General features: G+C 36.3%; 1 protein-coding gene across 1 annotated transcript; it reads left to right on the top strand.

The window, feature by feature from the left end:
* The first annotated feature begins 10,692 nt into the window (after positions 1-10,692).
* Positions 10,693-11,867, top strand: LOC120173128. Its single transcript, XM_039180396.1, has 5 exons — positions 10,693-10,837; positions 11,043-11,121; positions 11,377-11,528; positions 11,623-11,683; positions 11,756-11,867. The coding sequence occupies exons 1-5, from the start codon at positions 10,709-10,711 to the stop codon at positions 11,770-11,772; spliced, it is 438 nt and encodes a 145-aa protein (XP_039036327.1). The 5' UTR covers positions 10,693-10,708; the 3' UTR covers positions 11,773-11,867.
* Positions 11,868-17,834: the final 5,967 nt, after the last annotated feature.

Below are 17,834 nucleotides of genomic sequence, written 5' to 3'. Positions count from 1 at the left end.
TCATAAACTCCCCCTAACTAATATCAATGAATGCAATAAAAAATTACTAATATAAGCATTTTTCATTTATTCTTAAAAGTGCCAAAATTATTTTAAACACTAAGTGAAGATAGGTTGGTCAAACCTAATTCTCTCCTAAGTGTCCAAAATATTTCATTGTCTAAGGGTTTTGTAAAAATATCCCCTAATTGGTGCAAAGTATCAACAAATTCTAGAACTACATCTTCCTTAGTGACATGGTCTCTAATGAAGTGATGTCTTATTTCAATGTGCTTAGTTCTAGAGTGTTGGATGGGATTTTTAGTGAGACAAATAGCATTAGTATTGTCACACTTGATAGGAATGGTACCTACTTCAATTCCATTATCAAAAAGTTGTTGTTTCATCCATAAAACTTGTGCACAGCAACTACCAGCTGAAATGTATTCGGCTTCAGTGGTAGATAATGCAACACAATTTTGTTTCTTTGAAAACCAAGAAATTAGCATATTTCCAAGGAATTGGCAAGTACCAGAGGTGCTTTTTCTATCTAATTTGCATCCTATAATCCGCATCAGAAAAATCATGCAAGCTAAAGTTAGAGTCTCTAGGATACCAAAGTCCTAAACTAGGAGTGTCCTTAAGGTATCTAAAGATTCTCTTAACAGCTAGTAAATGTGATTCCTTAGGACATGATTGAAATCTAGCACATAAACAAACACTAAACATAATGACCGGTCTACTTGCAGTTAGATAAAGCAAAGAGCCAATCATTGACCTATATAATTTGACATCTACACATTTACCTCATTTATCTAAGTCAAGCTTTGTTGAAGAGCTCATTAGAGTGTCATGAGGTTTCCCATTTTCCAATCCAAACTTCTTGAGCATATCTTTGACGTACTTAGCTTGATTGATGAAGATGCCATCTTTTCTTTGCTTGATTTGGAGTCCCAAGAAAAATGAGAGCTCCCCCATCATGCTCATTTCGAATTCACTTTGCATTAGCTTAGAAAATTCTTGGCAAAGAACATCATTAGTAGAACCAAATATTATATCATCAACATAAATTTGAACTACTAATAAATCTTTACCTTTATGCTTTAGAAACAATGTAGTGTCAACCTTCCCTTTTGAAAAACCTTTTTCAATTAAAAAATTTAACAATCTTTCATACCAAGCTCTAGGAGCTTGTTTTAAGCCATAAAGAGCTTTTGTCAATTTAAGAACATGGCCTGGAAATTTTGAATCTTCAAAACCCGGAGGTTGTTCCACATACACTTCTTCCTTTATAAAACCATTTAAAAATGCACTTTTAACATCCATTTGATACAATTTAAATTCATGAAAACATGCAAATGCTAGTAACATTCTAATTGCTTCCATCCTAGCTACGGGAGCGTATGTTTCATCATAGTCTATGCCCTATTCTTGAGTATACCCTTGAGCAACAAGTCTAGCCTTGTTTCTTACTATATTACCACTCTCATCAAGCTTATTCCTAAATACCCATCTAGTACCTATAGTAGATTTATTACTAGGCCTTTCAACTATTGTCCATACTTTACTTCTCTCGAATTGATTTAACTTTTCTTGCATAGCCATAATCCAATGTTCATCATTTAATGATTCTTTAATATTCTTAGGCTCTATGCATGAGATAAATGCAACATAATTACAAATATTTCTAAGAGAAGATCGAGTTGTTACCCCTTTGGATGGATCACCTATAATTTCACCATCCTTGACATAGTTGTACTCTCTTGGATAAGATACTTCCCTTTCTTCAATGGTTAGATTCTCAAGAGGATCATGAGTTTCCTCATTTTTTGTTTCTTCCTTTGATGATGGTTCTCCAACGTCATGTATAACGACATTTGTATTTATAACACCTACATCATCATTCACACAAGAATCCTTCCTCGGAAGGGGATTATCATCGAAAACAACATGTATAGACTCTTCTACAACTAAAGTTCTTTTATTAAATACACGATAAGCTTTAGAATTTAAGGAATAACCCAGAAAAATTCCTTCATAACTTTTAGCATCAAATTTGCCAAGGTTTTCTTTACCGTTGTTTAAAACAAAACATTTACATCCAAAAGAATAAAAATAACTAATGTTAGGCTTTTTATTTTTGAAAATTTCATATGGAGTTTTCTTTAAAATTGGCCTAATCATTACTCGATTTACAATATAACAAGCGGTATTTGTGGCTTCCGCCCAAAAATATTTTGGCAAATTATTTTCACAAAGCATGGTTCTAGCCATTTCTTCTAAAGTTCGATTTTTCCTCTCAACAACTCCATTTTGTTGAGGGGTTCTAGGTGCTGAAAAATTATGGCTAATACCGTTAGAGTTACAAAATTTAGTAAATCCAAGATTTTTAAATTCAGTTCCATGATCACTCCTAACACTAGTTATAGAGTAACCTTTTTCATTTTGGATTACTTTTGAAAACGTGATGAATTGTTCTAATGCTTCATCTTTAGTACTTAAAAATAGAACCCAAGTATATCTAGAATAGTAATCTACCAAGACAAATGCATATTGTTTTCCACCCAAGCTAGTAGTTCTAGTTGGCCCAAAAAGATCTAAATGGATCAATTGTAAAACTCTACTAGTTGATACATCATTAATGGATTTAAAAGAAACTCGCTTTTGTTTTCCTTTAGCACAAGCATCACAGATTTTATCATTATCAAATTTAAGCTTAGGCAACCCTCTTACTAGGTCTCCTTGAATTAACCGTTGCAAAACACTCATACTAGCATGTCCTAGTCTCCTATGCCATAACCAACTATCATGTTCATCCTTAGCAACTAGGCATAAATTAGTCATATCAAAAGAATCTAAATGCACCATGTATATGTTTCCTATTCTATGACCAACAAGCATAATCCGATTAGATGCAATGTCAATGACTTTGCAACAATTAATTTCAAATAAGACATTGAATCTTTATCGCATAATTGACTAATACTCAATAGATTATGCTTTAATCCATTCACATATAAAACATTTTTAATTTGTATGGAAGATGTATTACCTATTGTACCAATACCTTCAATGTGACCTTTTGAATTGTCTCCAAAAGTCACTTCTCCTCCATTTTTGGCGTTAAGCTCAATGAACCGGCTTTTGTCTCCGGTCATGTGTCTTGAGCATCCACTATCAAGGTACCATGAATTTGAATTTGTTTCCCGTGCCTTGTAGCAATGCTTCTTTCCCTACAAACATAGATTAATTTTTGATTTTTGGTACCCAAATTCTTTTGGGTCTATATTCATTAGTTTCCAAAATCCCAGTCCCCTTAGGTATCCATTTGTGTAGGATATTTTTATATTTAGTAGTAATGAGTTCTTTAGGAACCCACATACTTCTAACGATTTTTCCATTAGAGGTTCTTTGGGGATCTCTATGATTGTAGTTTCTAAAACTTTTTCTAACAAAGTTGGATTTTGAATTTCCACCTTTTTCAAAATGTTTTGTTCCAATTTTATCAAAAGAAGTTTTAAGATCATCAATTTTCTTTTGATGATCATCATTGATCTTTGAAAGTAAATTTTGCAAATCTAAATTTTTCTTTTCAAACTCTTCTAGTTTGATTTGCAAATCTTTGATTTTACTTTCAAGATCGTTGTTGGTTTTGGATATGAGTTTGTTTTGATTTTTCAATTTTGAAACATCATTTTTATATTTTAAAAATAATTTCTCATAATCCGAAGCCAACCCATTATATTCCTTTAATAACTCATCATAGGATAAATCATCAAAATCGGATGAGTTAGAGGTTACCTTAGAATCTTCCCCAAATGCCATCAAGCACAAGTTAGCTACTTCTTGTTCCTCTTCATCGGAACTTTCTTCATCGCTCCATGAGCCCTGTGCTTATTCTTTGATTGACCATTTTTCTTCACTTGTGGGCAATCATATTTGACATGCCCTGGCTTTTTGCATTCGTAGCAAATGATTGGGTCATTCTCTTTCGGTTCATTTTTAAGGCCTTCATTTCATTGAATTTTCTTCCTTGATAAGGTCTCATCATTTTTCTGAACCGTTTGGCAAACAATGCCATTTCCTCGTCATCGTCATTTGAATCACTCTCATCTTTTGTTTTTCTTCTTCTCCTTCTCCTTTGGTGTCTCGTCAATCTTGTCGAGGTCCACCTCATCTTCGAGCATCATTTCATGAGTGAGGAGTGACCCAATTAGCTCTTCAAGAGTTAAGGACGTTAAGTCCTTAGACTCGATGATTGCCGTCTTCTTTGATTGCCACGATTTTGGGAGGGAGTAGACTAACTTCCTCACAAGCTTTTCATTTGAAATGATCTCTCCATATGATTTGAGACCATTGACAATCGTTGAAAATCTATCCATCATAGCTTTGATATCTTCATTTGGTTTCATCCTGAAACTTTCATAGCTATGCGTTAGAATACTAATTTTAGATTTCTTTACCTCATCGGTACCTTCATGAGTGACTTGAAGTTTGTCCCATATTTCTTTGGCGATTGTACACGATGAAACTCTTCCGTATTCATCTGGTCAAAGAGCACAAAAAATGATATGGATGGCTTTGGAGTTGAGCTGGAACATTATTGTCTCTCATTCACTCCACAACCTTGGATGAGTGAGAGGTTTGATGTATCCTTCTTCTACGGCATTCCATGCTCTCATGTCACTTGCTTGAATGAAGTACATCATTCTATTCTTCCAATAGGCATAGTTAGCTCCATTGAAGAAAGGATGCTTGTTGACGGGCATCGAATCGAGACCGGAGTCGAAGTTTGAAGCGGAGGCCATTGACGACTTTGATTATCGATATAACTCTTCCCGAATCGACTCAAGAGGCGATTAAACCTTCAAATGAGTTAGGCTCTGATGCCAATTGTTGAGTTAATCGATTGACTGAATCGGTCAAGAAGGGGTGAATTGGCAATAAAAAATTTGATGGAAGCTTTTGTAGAAAATTGAAAGAAATTTCACAACGATTTAGAGTGGTTTGACTTTATCAACCAAAGTCTACGTCCACTACCTTAGCTATCCACACTAAGGATTTTCCAATAAATTCACTAATTTGTTCTTTCTTTTGAGGCCAAAGAGATAACCTTACAACTCCCTCAAGAATATACCCCAATTCTTGAGAACACTCTTTTCTCAAAGAGAAATACAAATTTGCAAACTTACAAGAAAAACCTCACAAGGAAAATATGTTTGCACAATTCTAGAACAAAGAACACTCAAGAATAAATACAATTGAGCACAATAAGTGTTCTTGAAAGCAAAATGAATATTGAATGAAAAATAGGCTTGAAATGCTCAAACTTGAGGTTTGATGCTTTCTCTTTGATTCTCTCTTGATTCTAATTGCTTGATGTTTCTTGTTGTTGATCAATGACTTCTAAGCTTGCTTAAATACACCTTGAATCACTTCTGAACGTTGGGGATGATTAGAGAAATAATATAGCCGTTTTAGTGTGAAAACAATTAATAAAACAGTTTGGAGCGTGGGGGAATCGGTTCCCTATGTGTAAAATTCAAATATTTCGACCGTTATACAAGGGGAGAATCGGTACCCCTGGGGGGGAATCGGTTCCCTCTGAGCATACTGGAATTCTCGGAGCCAAACCATTCAGGGGGGAATCGGTACCCCCTTGGGGGGGAATCGGTTCCCTCTGAGCAATATGGAATTTTTGGCTTTGAAATGATTCGAAATACTTTGTAAAATTATTTTGAAATTTTTTTAAGATTAAAACTTAATTTTACACTTGAGTAAGGATTAAAAATGATCTTTAAAAGATTTGGAGTAATGTTTTGATATTCGAATAGTTATATTGAATATACTTAGAAAATCATTTGGAAAATCTTAAAATTCATTTAACTTAATTTGTTATATCGAAATATCAAAATATTTTCAACAATGGTGGATATCGATATGGACATATGACGACCAACTTGGCAGAGGCAATCAATTCAACTTTAAAGGGTGCATGTCACTTACCAGTAGCGGCTTTGGTAAAGACTATATATTTTCGTTTGGGGGCACTTTTTGTGAAGCTCGGGGGACAAGCTCAAACCTGGATGCAAGGCGGTCATGTCTATCACCCTAGATTAGTTGCAGATCTACAGAAAAAAATTTCTGCATCAAATGGAATGTCTGTAACAAGCTTCTTTAGAAGGCATGAAATGTTTCATGTCACAGAGTTGTTGCGACCTCTTCAAGGGATTGAAGCTGTGTCGTTAAGAGTAAATATAAGGGACAGAACGTGCGACTGCGGGTTTTTCAAGCTCTTAAGTATCCATGCTCTCATGTGATAGCAGCTTGCTCGCATACACGTCAAGACTATAACCATTTTTGGATCCCGTATAACTACTATCTGAAGTTTTTAAGGTATACGAATTTGAGTTTCCCCCATAGGTAATGATAAAGACCTTGATGAGGTTCAAGATTGGCTTCTGATTGTACCAAATCTGAGTTTATTGAGGAAGCGTGGTCATCCAAAATCCAATCAAATTCATTGCGATATGGATATTCGAGAAAGATCTAGACAAGACAGGAGATGTGGGCATTGCAAAAACCCAGGACACACTAGAAAAACATGTCCACTTCTGTTGCCATCAAGTAACAATTGATGAGGAAATGATGTATTTGTTTATCGAATTCTTGTACTGAAATACATTAAAAAAAGTCAAACAAATTTAACAAAATAAAGTAAGTATTAAAAGAGAAATAATAAAAAATTACAATTAAAAAGTCTAATAAACTAAATACAAATATAATAAAAACCAAAATCTATCGATGCCTGCGACGCGAATGTATTTTGCAGGGCGATGGTTGTCGGTCTCGAGGAGGATTTCTTCGTATCACTGGTTGTGACTCCTCGCTGTCATCATCACCACCATCATCATCGTCGTCGTCATCGTTTTCATCCTGAGTAGGTACATTAGGTTGATGAGGAGCTGATGACGATGAAGCACCTCCATAGAATAAGGACCCTGGAGGTGTATGACTGACTATCCCACCGGCCTGCGAAAATTGGGAAAACTCATAAAACCCAGACATCGCTGAGTGTGAAAACTGTACTGGAGGTGTCTGTACTGCGATCATGGGTGATGAGGCTGAACCCGCCAAATATCCAATATATAAACCCCAAGTCAGATCTGTAAACATAGACCCATAATAGCCTCCAGGAGGGGTCATCTGTGACGGCGGAGTCGGGGTCATAAAAGTAGGTGAAGGCGGCGACGACAGCATCTGGTAATGGAAAGGTGGTGGCGGCATCATATATGGTTGTGGTATGTAAGTCGCTGGATACGATGGCTACTGTGAAGGTCCTACTGGTGCAGCTGAGGATGAACTGGAAACACCTGCTCTACGTCCATGAGTCGGGGGACGATGGTGCTATGTCGGTGCCCCATTAATGTTGAACCACTCTCTATGGGAAAGGTGCCGATGTCGATCCTCCCACAACACGACCCACGCATGATGCCTCACCAGCTAATCTGTATATGTCTTGCCGCGTCTATATGTGCTATGCAACTCGTCCATATTGCGAGGTGCTTCCGGAATTGGTTGAAAACAACCAAATTGTCGGAGCAAGCGATCAGTGGAGTGCCACTCGACGGTCGCATAACAGATCAAGGGGACGGTCACATAACAGATCCAGGGGACCGTCGCCATCCAAATATCTGATGGTCCCCTCAACTCAGGTGGGATCACCGCTCTCACATCATCAGTAGAATATGGCACCCATTCAAACTAAAACAAATATATATAATTTTTATAAAAATAATAATCATATTATATAACTATAATCTAAAATTGATTTTTAAACATTAAAAGTCATACCAATGTGCCAGCTTTCTGATCGATTAACACCCTAATTTTTTCTAAATCATCAGGTAGCTCCTAATGATTTTTCCTATTAGTAGACCACCTATTCAAGAAAAATAATTTCTTATTCACTGTATAAAATTATTAATATACAAAATCAGTTTTATAATTACCTCAGGAGTAGCAGAAATACGAATGGGTTCTTGACAACGGCACATAAAAAGGGCAATCGATACCATGCCCAAGACTGCAGCAGCAGAAGACATCCGTAGATAGCATTACGCATGTAATCAATGGCTCGACACATCTCCCTGTACATGCAAACCAAAACTGTCGAGCCCCAACTGAGTGATCCGACCATATGAAAGTCACCAAGATGTTACAACCACATACAGTGAACTTAGTTGCGTGATTTGTCCGGCATCAGCAACCCTCCTATCAGCTGCAATATGTATGCCCGTGCATATTGTTTAACTTCATCGTCAGACGCGTCCTCGCTCAACTCCCAAAATTGGCATCTAACCAATTTAACGGTATCCGTCCACCGTTAAAATTTTTCGGGACACGTCCTAGACTAACCCGACACAAAGTAGTCCAAGAACCGGAAGCTATCCCTGATATCACACCTCTATCCACCGGAAGCCCCAGGTGCATAGAAACATCCTCAAGCGTGATCGTACACTCTCCGCACGGAAGATGAAATGTGTGGGTCTCCGGCAGAAATAAGGTCCGGTTCTATCTTACAGTGACCCTGATATCTACCTAGGTGACCGAATCCAGCCTCTACTAAATATGACATTACATGAGTAGGTATAACTAACTTAAGATTCCTAATAAAAGAATCTAATATACGGTCTGTCTCCTAAAATTTAAATAATTACACAAATTAATTTTTTAACTAATAATCATGCATTAAATAAATAAATAAATAAATTAAATTAAAACGTTAAAATGTTACCGTATCAGTAAAGTGTCGATATATGATTTCTATCCAACCAAAGTAGACCGCCTTCCATTTTATATCTACAAAAAAAAATTAATTAAATAAAATATTAAACAATTAAAATAATTAAATAAATTACTAAAAAATACTAAATATAATAAAATATATCTTAATAAGAGAATATAAGAGTATTTGAGAAGTTAAGAGAAGTTAAGAGGATTTGGTGTGATGAAAGTGATTAAGAATAATGATATTTATAGGGAGGGATGGGTGTGGACAGGTGGGGGTAGGATGGTAATTAAGGGTATAGCGCGCCGTAGGGGCCGCGCCTTTCTGACGCGTGTCAGAATCACAGGTAAGACGAAGCCCCTGCGGCGCGCTATACTCTTAATTACCATCTTATCCCCGCCATACTAACGTGTAATTCATGTCAGCATAAGGCGTATCGCAGGGGGCGTCTTACCCCATGTGGCGCCAAATCAACATATAACGCGCTGCAGGGGCGTCTTACTGCAAAGTGTGTTAGATCGAGAAATATAGTCTGACCGGTGTTAGATCGATAAATATACTGGTCACAAGTGATTTTTTTTTTTGAAAAACGACCATTTCTAGAGGAGATTGCAAAAGCTATTTTAGTTTTCGAGAATTGCAAGACCACTGCTACAAAAACAGAAAAGGTATGGATACTTGGAAGCGATCCATGAAAGATATTTGACAACTTTCAAAAGGAAAAGAATACCTCGTGTAAGAAGAAAGAAGAAGAAACAAGTGATTGTGGTGGAACTCTAAGAGCTGAAATGAATATCGAAATCGGATTCTGACATTTTAGCTAGAAGATCGATCTTGTTAAGGGAAGCAAAAAAATCTCTGAAGCTAGGCAAAACATTGGGGTTACACTTTCGAGGATCCGAAAAGGAATTAGTGCGAGAACTTGCTATGCTGAAAAGGTTGAATGGAGAGTCGATGGTGTTTTAACTAAGAATAAGCAGGGGAGTTATTAAAATATTAATAAAATAAATTTGAGTTATTAATAAAATATTAATAAAATAAATTTCAGTTATTAGTAGATATCATGTCATAAAAAATTAATAAAATAAACTTGAGTTATTAAAATAAGAGCAATTCTATAGTTTAATAATTAAATTAAAAAAATTAAATTTTAGTGACTAAAATAAAAGTGAGAAGATAATTGAGTGATGAATACTGTAATTTACCTAAAAAATTAAAAAACATATTTTTTAATGTGTTACATGTTATGGTTATAAGGTTCCACTTCACTTTTCGTGACAAATATGGATAAATCTTTTAACGGCAGAAAATATTATGTAGTTAATTGAAAATTTTTAAACTTTATGTATGAAACTGAAAATCAATTATATTTCAAATATAATGAGATAATTAACCCAACAGAAAAAGACCCGCCAGTTTAAGGAGTTGATCCGACAGGATAAAGGGATATGGTCATAAGTGGGGTAGGCTGTAGGCACCCCTTTAGGCCTCTAATAACTGGAACTGCCCTCCAAAGTAGCCAAGTCAAAATTGAATTCAATACGGAGAAGCTTCTTCGATTTTATTATGCATTAAATTGTATTAAATATTAATTTACTTTCCTTGTTTTATCCATCACATTGTGTATAAATATCGACTATTGCCAAGGCAGTATTCATCTTAACTCGTTGGAAAGGTTGGGACTCGCACACAATTACTGCTTTGCTTCACGTGGCATATCTCTATCTTTGCGCAACTGCGCGTCGGTTAGTATCTATTATAAAAATAACTACCGGCAACACATACCCGGATCTTCACGTGTCTTTTAAATCTTCTTTAATGTTGCCTACTATTTTCTTCTTGTTTTCTCTTCTGTGTTATCATTCTTGACGGTGCTTCCTTTTAAATATACATCTTTCTTGAGTACTAAGAAAAGATTATTGTGATTGTGTAAAGACAATGGAATGGAGCAAAGAAGTAGGATCCTCGTCTTCTTCTTCTTCATTGACTTCAGAGCTCTTCGGTTCAAAAGACTTGCCTTCATCTTCCTCTGGGATTTTCGGCTCTATATTTGCTCATCCATCTAAGGTATTATTTTCATGTTATATCCCATGGAGTTTCCAAGTTTAGATTTGGTTGAGAGCATTGCAAAATTGGGATTGTGGGTACGCAACTGATGGAAACGTAAACAATTAGACTCTCTGTGAACGCCATTGTTGTTTGAAAAAACTTTAAGTTTTGACAGCCTTTTCTTGTTACAATATTGATGTTTCCATCTTTGTCTCGAACATAGGTATTAGGGAGGGTGTCTCTGCATCCTGATTCAATGACCGATGGGCAGGATAATCCGAACACAAAGCCTGGAGCCTCTGGTTTGTATTGTACATCGCTCATACCATTACCGGATTTTATACTGAATTTACAATAAATTATATGTATTAGTTGTTTGTATTCTGTAACGTTTATTGGTTTATCTTATAGCACTCTTGTGATGTGAAGTATGGATAGCAGTAGTAGCCCCCAATTTCTTTGTAGCTCAAGATTCTATACCTGCTCAATTTACTGTCCGGAGAATTCTCTCTAAATTGATTTAGGACTGCCAGGTAATTCTTCCAAAGGACATGAAGGTGAAAATCCAAACACCTGGAATAGAGACACGAGTTCCAGATATCAGGAGCAAAAAGTACAACCATGTAATCTAAGTTCGTCGATCTACTACGGTGGGCAAGATATATACTATCTTCCCAATAGTAGCCAGGGCCCTGGATTTAACTCCATGGTGAGTAACTACATCAAGTTGTATTCGGATCTATGTACTTCGATCTACCTTTTGATTTAGGATTCAGCTAACATGTTTGCATAACACTTTCTAGTATAAGAAGGATGGTGGAGAAGAGGATTCAGGGATGGCATCAAGAGGAAACTGGTGGCAAGGTACAGTATCACTGTCCATTGGGGCTATTCTGAACCCGAACTCGAAGATTGATATCTTTGTTGTTTCTGCAGAGTCTCTCTATTACTAAGAGCTTGCTTGCCAATCAGAATACTTATTATAAAGGTACCTAGGAAGATATATACAGACAACAATTTAATCTGTCTCTGGTTATATATATTGGGCATGAATTATTTCAAAAGTTGCAGGCAGCTGGGTCGTTCATACTCTATCGAGCCATACAGATATAGTTATTTGGTCTCCCTTCTTCATTGTAAAGGATGATTCAACTTTTTCTTTACAAAGGATTCATATATGTTTAAGACTTGCAAGTGACTGCGTATTATTATGTTGAAGAATTTTGATATCAGTTTGAGTTTCCAGATTTTCCATTTAAGGAAGTGTATAAGCTGTAAAGCAAACATTAATGATATATATGTATATATTAAACATAAATTTTCAAAATAAAAAAATAGAGCAAAACGGAGCATCGAGATCATGACTGACCTCCACACTTGTAGCCAACCAGGCAGTTTGTTATGTCGCATCGTTTGTTGATTGTTGGAGAGCATAACAGCACAAAGACAGCTCGGATTTTGATCGGCGGGGACCGGAGCTTTCTCATCTTGTGTTGCCTCAGAACATGTGATCAGCTTCAATATCAGGGGATGATTTCCTCTGCTGCATCAACCCCCACAATGGTCACAAGCACAATCAATCCCACAACATATCTTGGGCCGTAATGATGTGCTTATAGGTTTGCTTTACGTTTTGAGTTCAACAGGTAACCTTGGACTTACCGTCCGGTATTTATTCTCCACCGTGGTCGATGAAGCCCAAAGATACTGTTGTTGATGCTGCCGTCATCATAATTAAAGCTTTTGGATCTCAACAAGTGTCATGCATGGATTAGGGAGGTGGGTGTGCGATTGTGGAGCGTGGAACAACGGATTAATCAACATGTTTATGCTTATCCAAGTTATAATTAACATACTCCCTAAAGCTTTTGGCCAATACGAAACTATATTGTGAAAACTGTCATTATCATGCACTAGAAAAACAGAGAGAGCCACACCTAATTATTTGTTGATACTGATTGCCATTTCTAATGATTGTACCAAGTTTTGGTAGCAAAATTTGATCCTCGACTCCATTTTGCATCATTTGGGATGTACCCCACCATTACTGCAGCTAATGTTTTCTATTTGGATCAGCAGGTTCGGTCAAGTGGTTGATATTTGTGTCTGCTTTGGATAGTAAAAGTGGTAGAGATGCAAATGCCTAATGGTCGGATAAAATAATGAAGACAGTCCCAAGATAAAAAGGAAATGACATGATTCAGACACACGTATTGTTCCCCGGTAATCAAGGTGACATGTTCCTCGATAATATTCACACTCGATACTCTTTGGGTATGTTATCCAACAGCTAATGGTTTGTTTGTAGTGAGGGTGACACCATTTGTCTCGAAAAAACTGCCAGATGTTACACCGAAACCCAAAGCTGATACTGCAACAGGCTTTATCTCACCCAAATTGGGATCCATTTATAACATAGAGTTTAATGGACCAAATATTTAAATAAATTCAAATGCAAAGGAATATTGAGTGCCATTTAATTTCCTCCTGGATTGCCAAGTGGATAACTGCATAGCCTAGATACGACAAATGTCTGGTATGCTTGTGACTGAATCATCGACGTTTACTGTGTACAAATTCATCTGGTCTCCCACACCATGTTAGTGGCCAATGGCAGTCCGGCGTATTCATAAGCTTCCCCTTTACGCGATTGGAACACTGGCAACCGCTCTTTCTCACTCTACAAATACAAATCTTCCCTACAGTTGCTAGTATTGCTTAATATCTTTTTTATTTTTCGCATTGGCAGGGCTACGCGTATGTACTCCGCCTTCTTGCCTTCCCTAATCCTCTGCTTTAAATCTAAACCAGCTAACAATCGCCTCTCTTATTTTTCATTTCACTCTTCAGCTTTCTTTCTCATGGACAAGGTTTTAGACGACGCTGAGTGTTGCCTTCCGCCTCACTTTCTACCCCACCATGACTTTCTCGTGGACAAGAAAGATGAGCTTGCTGCTTCCAAGCCTTTCTTTCCCTATGATTTTCATTCGGATCTTAACTCTCTGCTGGGTTCTACTGAAACACGGAGTGGCGAAGAAGATTTCCTCGCTGGGTTAACTCCTCAAATGGCTCACTCTACTCTCCTAGACGACCATGCCTTTGTCTCTCATCACTCCAAGGTTGGTTAAACAACTTAACACCACTTCTTCTCCAAAATTTTTAATAATAAGCCATTATTCCTTGTTCTAATTTCATTTGGTGTTTTGATTTCTAGGCTTGGGTCTATTCCAGTTCGCCTCAATCTCGAGTTTCATCAACGCCGGGAACGTTGAATCTGCTGCATTCGGCGAGGGGGGAAGTCCAAAGGATGCGATTGCATAAAGAATATTACGGTGATTTCAACAATAGAGGCCTCCTGGTTGCACCACCAAGAAAATCTTCGTCTCTGGCTTTTACTCTCCTCACCGCAAGTTGCAGGCTATTGAAGTAAAATAAGCCTAAAAAAAGAGCTTAAAATAGCTTTGTTAAGGTTTCCCCCCTCCGCCATGGTATTAATCTGGTTATTTTCTTTTTGTATTGCAGCTTCAGCAACTGAAGCAACATCATCTGATGAAACAACAGAACTCGTCGGCTTCGGGAGGATATAAGAAGAACCACCACTTGCAAAACAAAAGGGAGGAACAGTAAAGATAATAGGACTTCTCCAGCTGCATGCACCCCTCTGCAGCAGCAACGACATCCTCAGAACGGGTCGGGTATGTGGGCTGTTTTCTTGGGCAATACAATTGGTAAAAGACAATGTGCTGGAACGGGTGTTTTCTTGCCCCGCAGTATTAGTAGTACCCCTGCTGAATCCAGCAAGAAGACAAGTACATACCCATTTCATTTTAAATGTATTTATCCCTTAGGCTTTTCCAGATCTAATCACTTATTTTTAATCTTTGTTATTTTGACAGCTTGCCCTGCTGTTTTGCTTCCAGCTAGAGTGCTTCAGGCCCTGAATTTGAACCTTGATGAGATTGGCGCTCGACCAATTCTTCATCCTGGGTTTAACACAAGTTTTACTGCGGATAGTGGTAAACAATCTAGTTTTGATTTTCAAATTTAAATTACTTTCTAGGTATGGCTTGTTTCTTTGTTGACTGCTTTCTAATTGTAGATGTTGCTTTGAGTCTTGGAAGTGGTGGCCGGTGGGGGTAAGAAGCAACGCAACTTTAGGCCACGACAAGTTATCAGCAATGAAGTCCGATTACCACAAGAGTGGCTAAATTGACTGGAATTTTAAGGTTTAGAAGAAAGTAGAATAGGGTATTAGTAGTATAGATGATGATGATGATGGATTAGGTTTTTAGATGGAAATCAATAATTCTAGTTTCCTCCATTTGGTTGGGTTCAAGGCTTTGTGATCTCGATCTGGGAATAAGTTTCGAATGTTGTTGAAAGTGAAAATGTTAAGGAGGAAACGTCGGAGGTTCTAGTACGATTTTCTCGTTTTAGTCCAGTCCACCACAATCAGAGTCACATGGGACAATCGTCATTGTACATATGAATTATAACCATTATATTAAAGCGGCATTACGCGAAGGTTGTCTTTTGCCGATGACTCATCCACTTTGGATCACATATAAAAGTGACATTGTATCTGCATAGAAAGACCCATATGTTAGTCGTCAGGAAGAGTTTCGTAAATATTATTTTCATATTCTTAAAACTTTTGACTTATCGAAATAATTATGTAACGTTTAATTTATTGTAATTCTAGTTTATTTATCAAAGAATGTTTTAATATTTATTTTTTATACATGTATGTATAATTAATCTTTTGGTGTTTTAATAAAAAAAATGAAAAACAAATATAATCATTATACTAATTTTTTGGTAGGTTTAGTAAAAGAATTGATATATTTAGATTAATTTTTATTTTATTCATAGTTTGATTTTTTTAATGAGTTAATTATAAAATAAGTGTCAAAATTATATCATTTTTCATGAATGAATGATTAAAATATTTTTTACAGCATTCGGTCCGTAACGGCCTTTAAAAACCTTTGTTAAAGGACATGTGTCGCATTTAGGTAATTTTTTAAAATTTTTATTTAAATTAATAAACATAATATTATATATTATATTAAAAAACTCATTTTTTAGAAATTATAAAGAAAGTCTTAAAATTCTAAAATAGCTTATTCCAATCCCATTAACAGCCATCACCTACTATGTTACTGTTGTTGCCATTGAACCACCAATCCATCGTCGAGCATCATAATATCTTCGTCGTTCGACAACACATTGTCATTTCCCTTCTCCGACGTTCATTTGTGTGCCCAAACATTTGCTCAACAACCTTTGTCGTTCCTCCCATGCCAATGACTGCATCAACAACCCCTCGCTGTCGTTTCCCTCTCTAAACACAACTAAATAATCTAATAAATTTGAGATTATGGTAAGAGATTTGGAGATTAAGGTTAGGGCTTTATGTTTAGGAATTTAGGGGGATTGGGATAACGATAGGAGAGATGGTTGGCGATGGAGGATCGATGATTGGTGGACATCCGTTTGACCATGTCAAAGGCGGCCAGTGGTGACTGGTGACGATTGGTGTGTGGTTGGAATAATGGATTTTAGGGTTTAAGGATTCTTTTTGTAATTTCAAAAAATTTGGATTTTTTAAATTAATAATTTTTATGTTTTTAATTTGAATAAAAATTTTAAAATTATCTAAATTTGACATTTGTCCTTTAACGGAGATTTTTAACTGATATTACGGATCGAATAATTAAAATGATAACGTTTGTAACATTAAGCACCAAGATGAATCGAAAAATACTTTAGATATATATTCATAAAAAAGATATAATTTAAGCATTTATTTTATATTTAAGCCTTTTTTTTAAATGTCATTTTCCCTAATTTAATCGATGTTTTAAAAAAATTTTGTTCATTCCTTCGCTCATAGTACTAAAATCATGTAAGAAGATAAAATGTAGAAATGCAAGGAAGAAAAGAAAAAAAATGGTTGTCCCTTTTTCTCATATATATGGGGTAAGGGGAGGTAAGATAGTAGGCTACCCCTAACACCAGGTTGAGAGCAACTTCGTAAGAGACCTCTGAATTATGAAATATCCTTCGTGAAACTCGATCCTACGACCTCAAAGTTAAGAACCTTGTGCTATATCAACTGAACTGAATGATCATTTCTAAAAGCAAGGAAGAAAAGAATTAGTGTTTATTGTGAATCTCTTTATTGTGAATCTCTCTCGACCCCTCGCTTTCACTCTCGCAGTAATAGTAGTTGTGGTGAAGTTCCCCTTTTGTCTTTGAGTGAAAAATGAATTTTTTATTTTAATTATATAAAAAAGGATTTTTCATAACATAAATTTGTTTTTGAATACTGTCACAGTTCTCAACTGTCTCCGTGTTCATCTCGCGTCGTTAAACACCGAATTATTAAAACCAAAAACAAAATCATAAACAACCTTAAAGCTTCTAGCTTTCCCTTCCTTTTACATTCTTTTCGTTTATATCGAACCCAAACTAAGCCTTTTAGCTCTTCCCTCTCTTTCTTTCATTGTCTTCCTTGTTTTCTCGATCTTGATCGTGGTGATCGCTTGAAGAATCTATAAAAGCGGTTGCATTTTCAGTTGTGGTTGCAAGTTAAGATTTTGTGTTAGCTCAGAACATTGAGTGGCTTTTAATTTTAAACAATGTTGAACTTAACCGCCGGGTTTTGAAGTGACATGGAACTGGTCGTAATACGACAACAAGATGACGATTTACATTGGTCGCGAAGCTTCAAAGAGGGGGGGTGTTCTTTATTTCCCATTCGAGAAATGGGAAATTGCTTGGGGAATTTGATTTGATATCTGGGTTTTATTCTTCTAGTTATGGAAGAGAATTTGTGCGGAGACTACAGAGATCAATCTTCTTCTAGACAATTTGGAATACGTTCTTGCCGGTCTTATTTTTCAGGTTTCATTTTGTTTTCATCCTTATTCGAATTAAACCCGGGGTTTTTATTATCAACATCTAGTTCATTGGAATAGTTTCTAACGTTGCTTTCTTCCTCAATAAAGAA

This window comes from Hibiscus syriacus, unplaced genomic scaffold, assembly GCF_006381635.1.
Source record: "Hibiscus syriacus cultivar Baekdansim isolate YM2019G1 unplaced genomic scaffold, ASM638163v2 tig00111941_pilon, whole genome shotgun sequence".
In the NCBI taxonomy this organism is placed as follows: Eukaryota; Viridiplantae; Streptophyta; class Magnoliopsida; order Malvales; family Malvaceae; genus Hibiscus; species Hibiscus syriacus.
This window is presented reverse-complemented; position numbering and strand designations above follow the sequence as displayed.

What these genes read in the sequence shown, in the direction of transcription:
- LOC120173128 (XM_039180396.1), top strand. Translation starts at nt 10,709, where the DNA reads ATGGAATGGAGCAAAGAAGTAGGATCCTCGTCTTCTTCTTCTTCATTG. An exon ending in TATTTGCTCATCCATCTAAG is followed by an intron (nt 10,838 to 11,042) that starts GTATTATTTTCA and finishes TCTCGAACATAG; the next exon opens with GTATTAGGGAGGGTGTCTCT. An exon ending in CACAAAGCCTGGAGCCTCTG is followed by an intron (nt 11,122 to 11,376) that starts GTTTGTATTGTA and finishes AAGGACATGAAG; the next exon opens with GTGAAAATCCAAACACCTGG.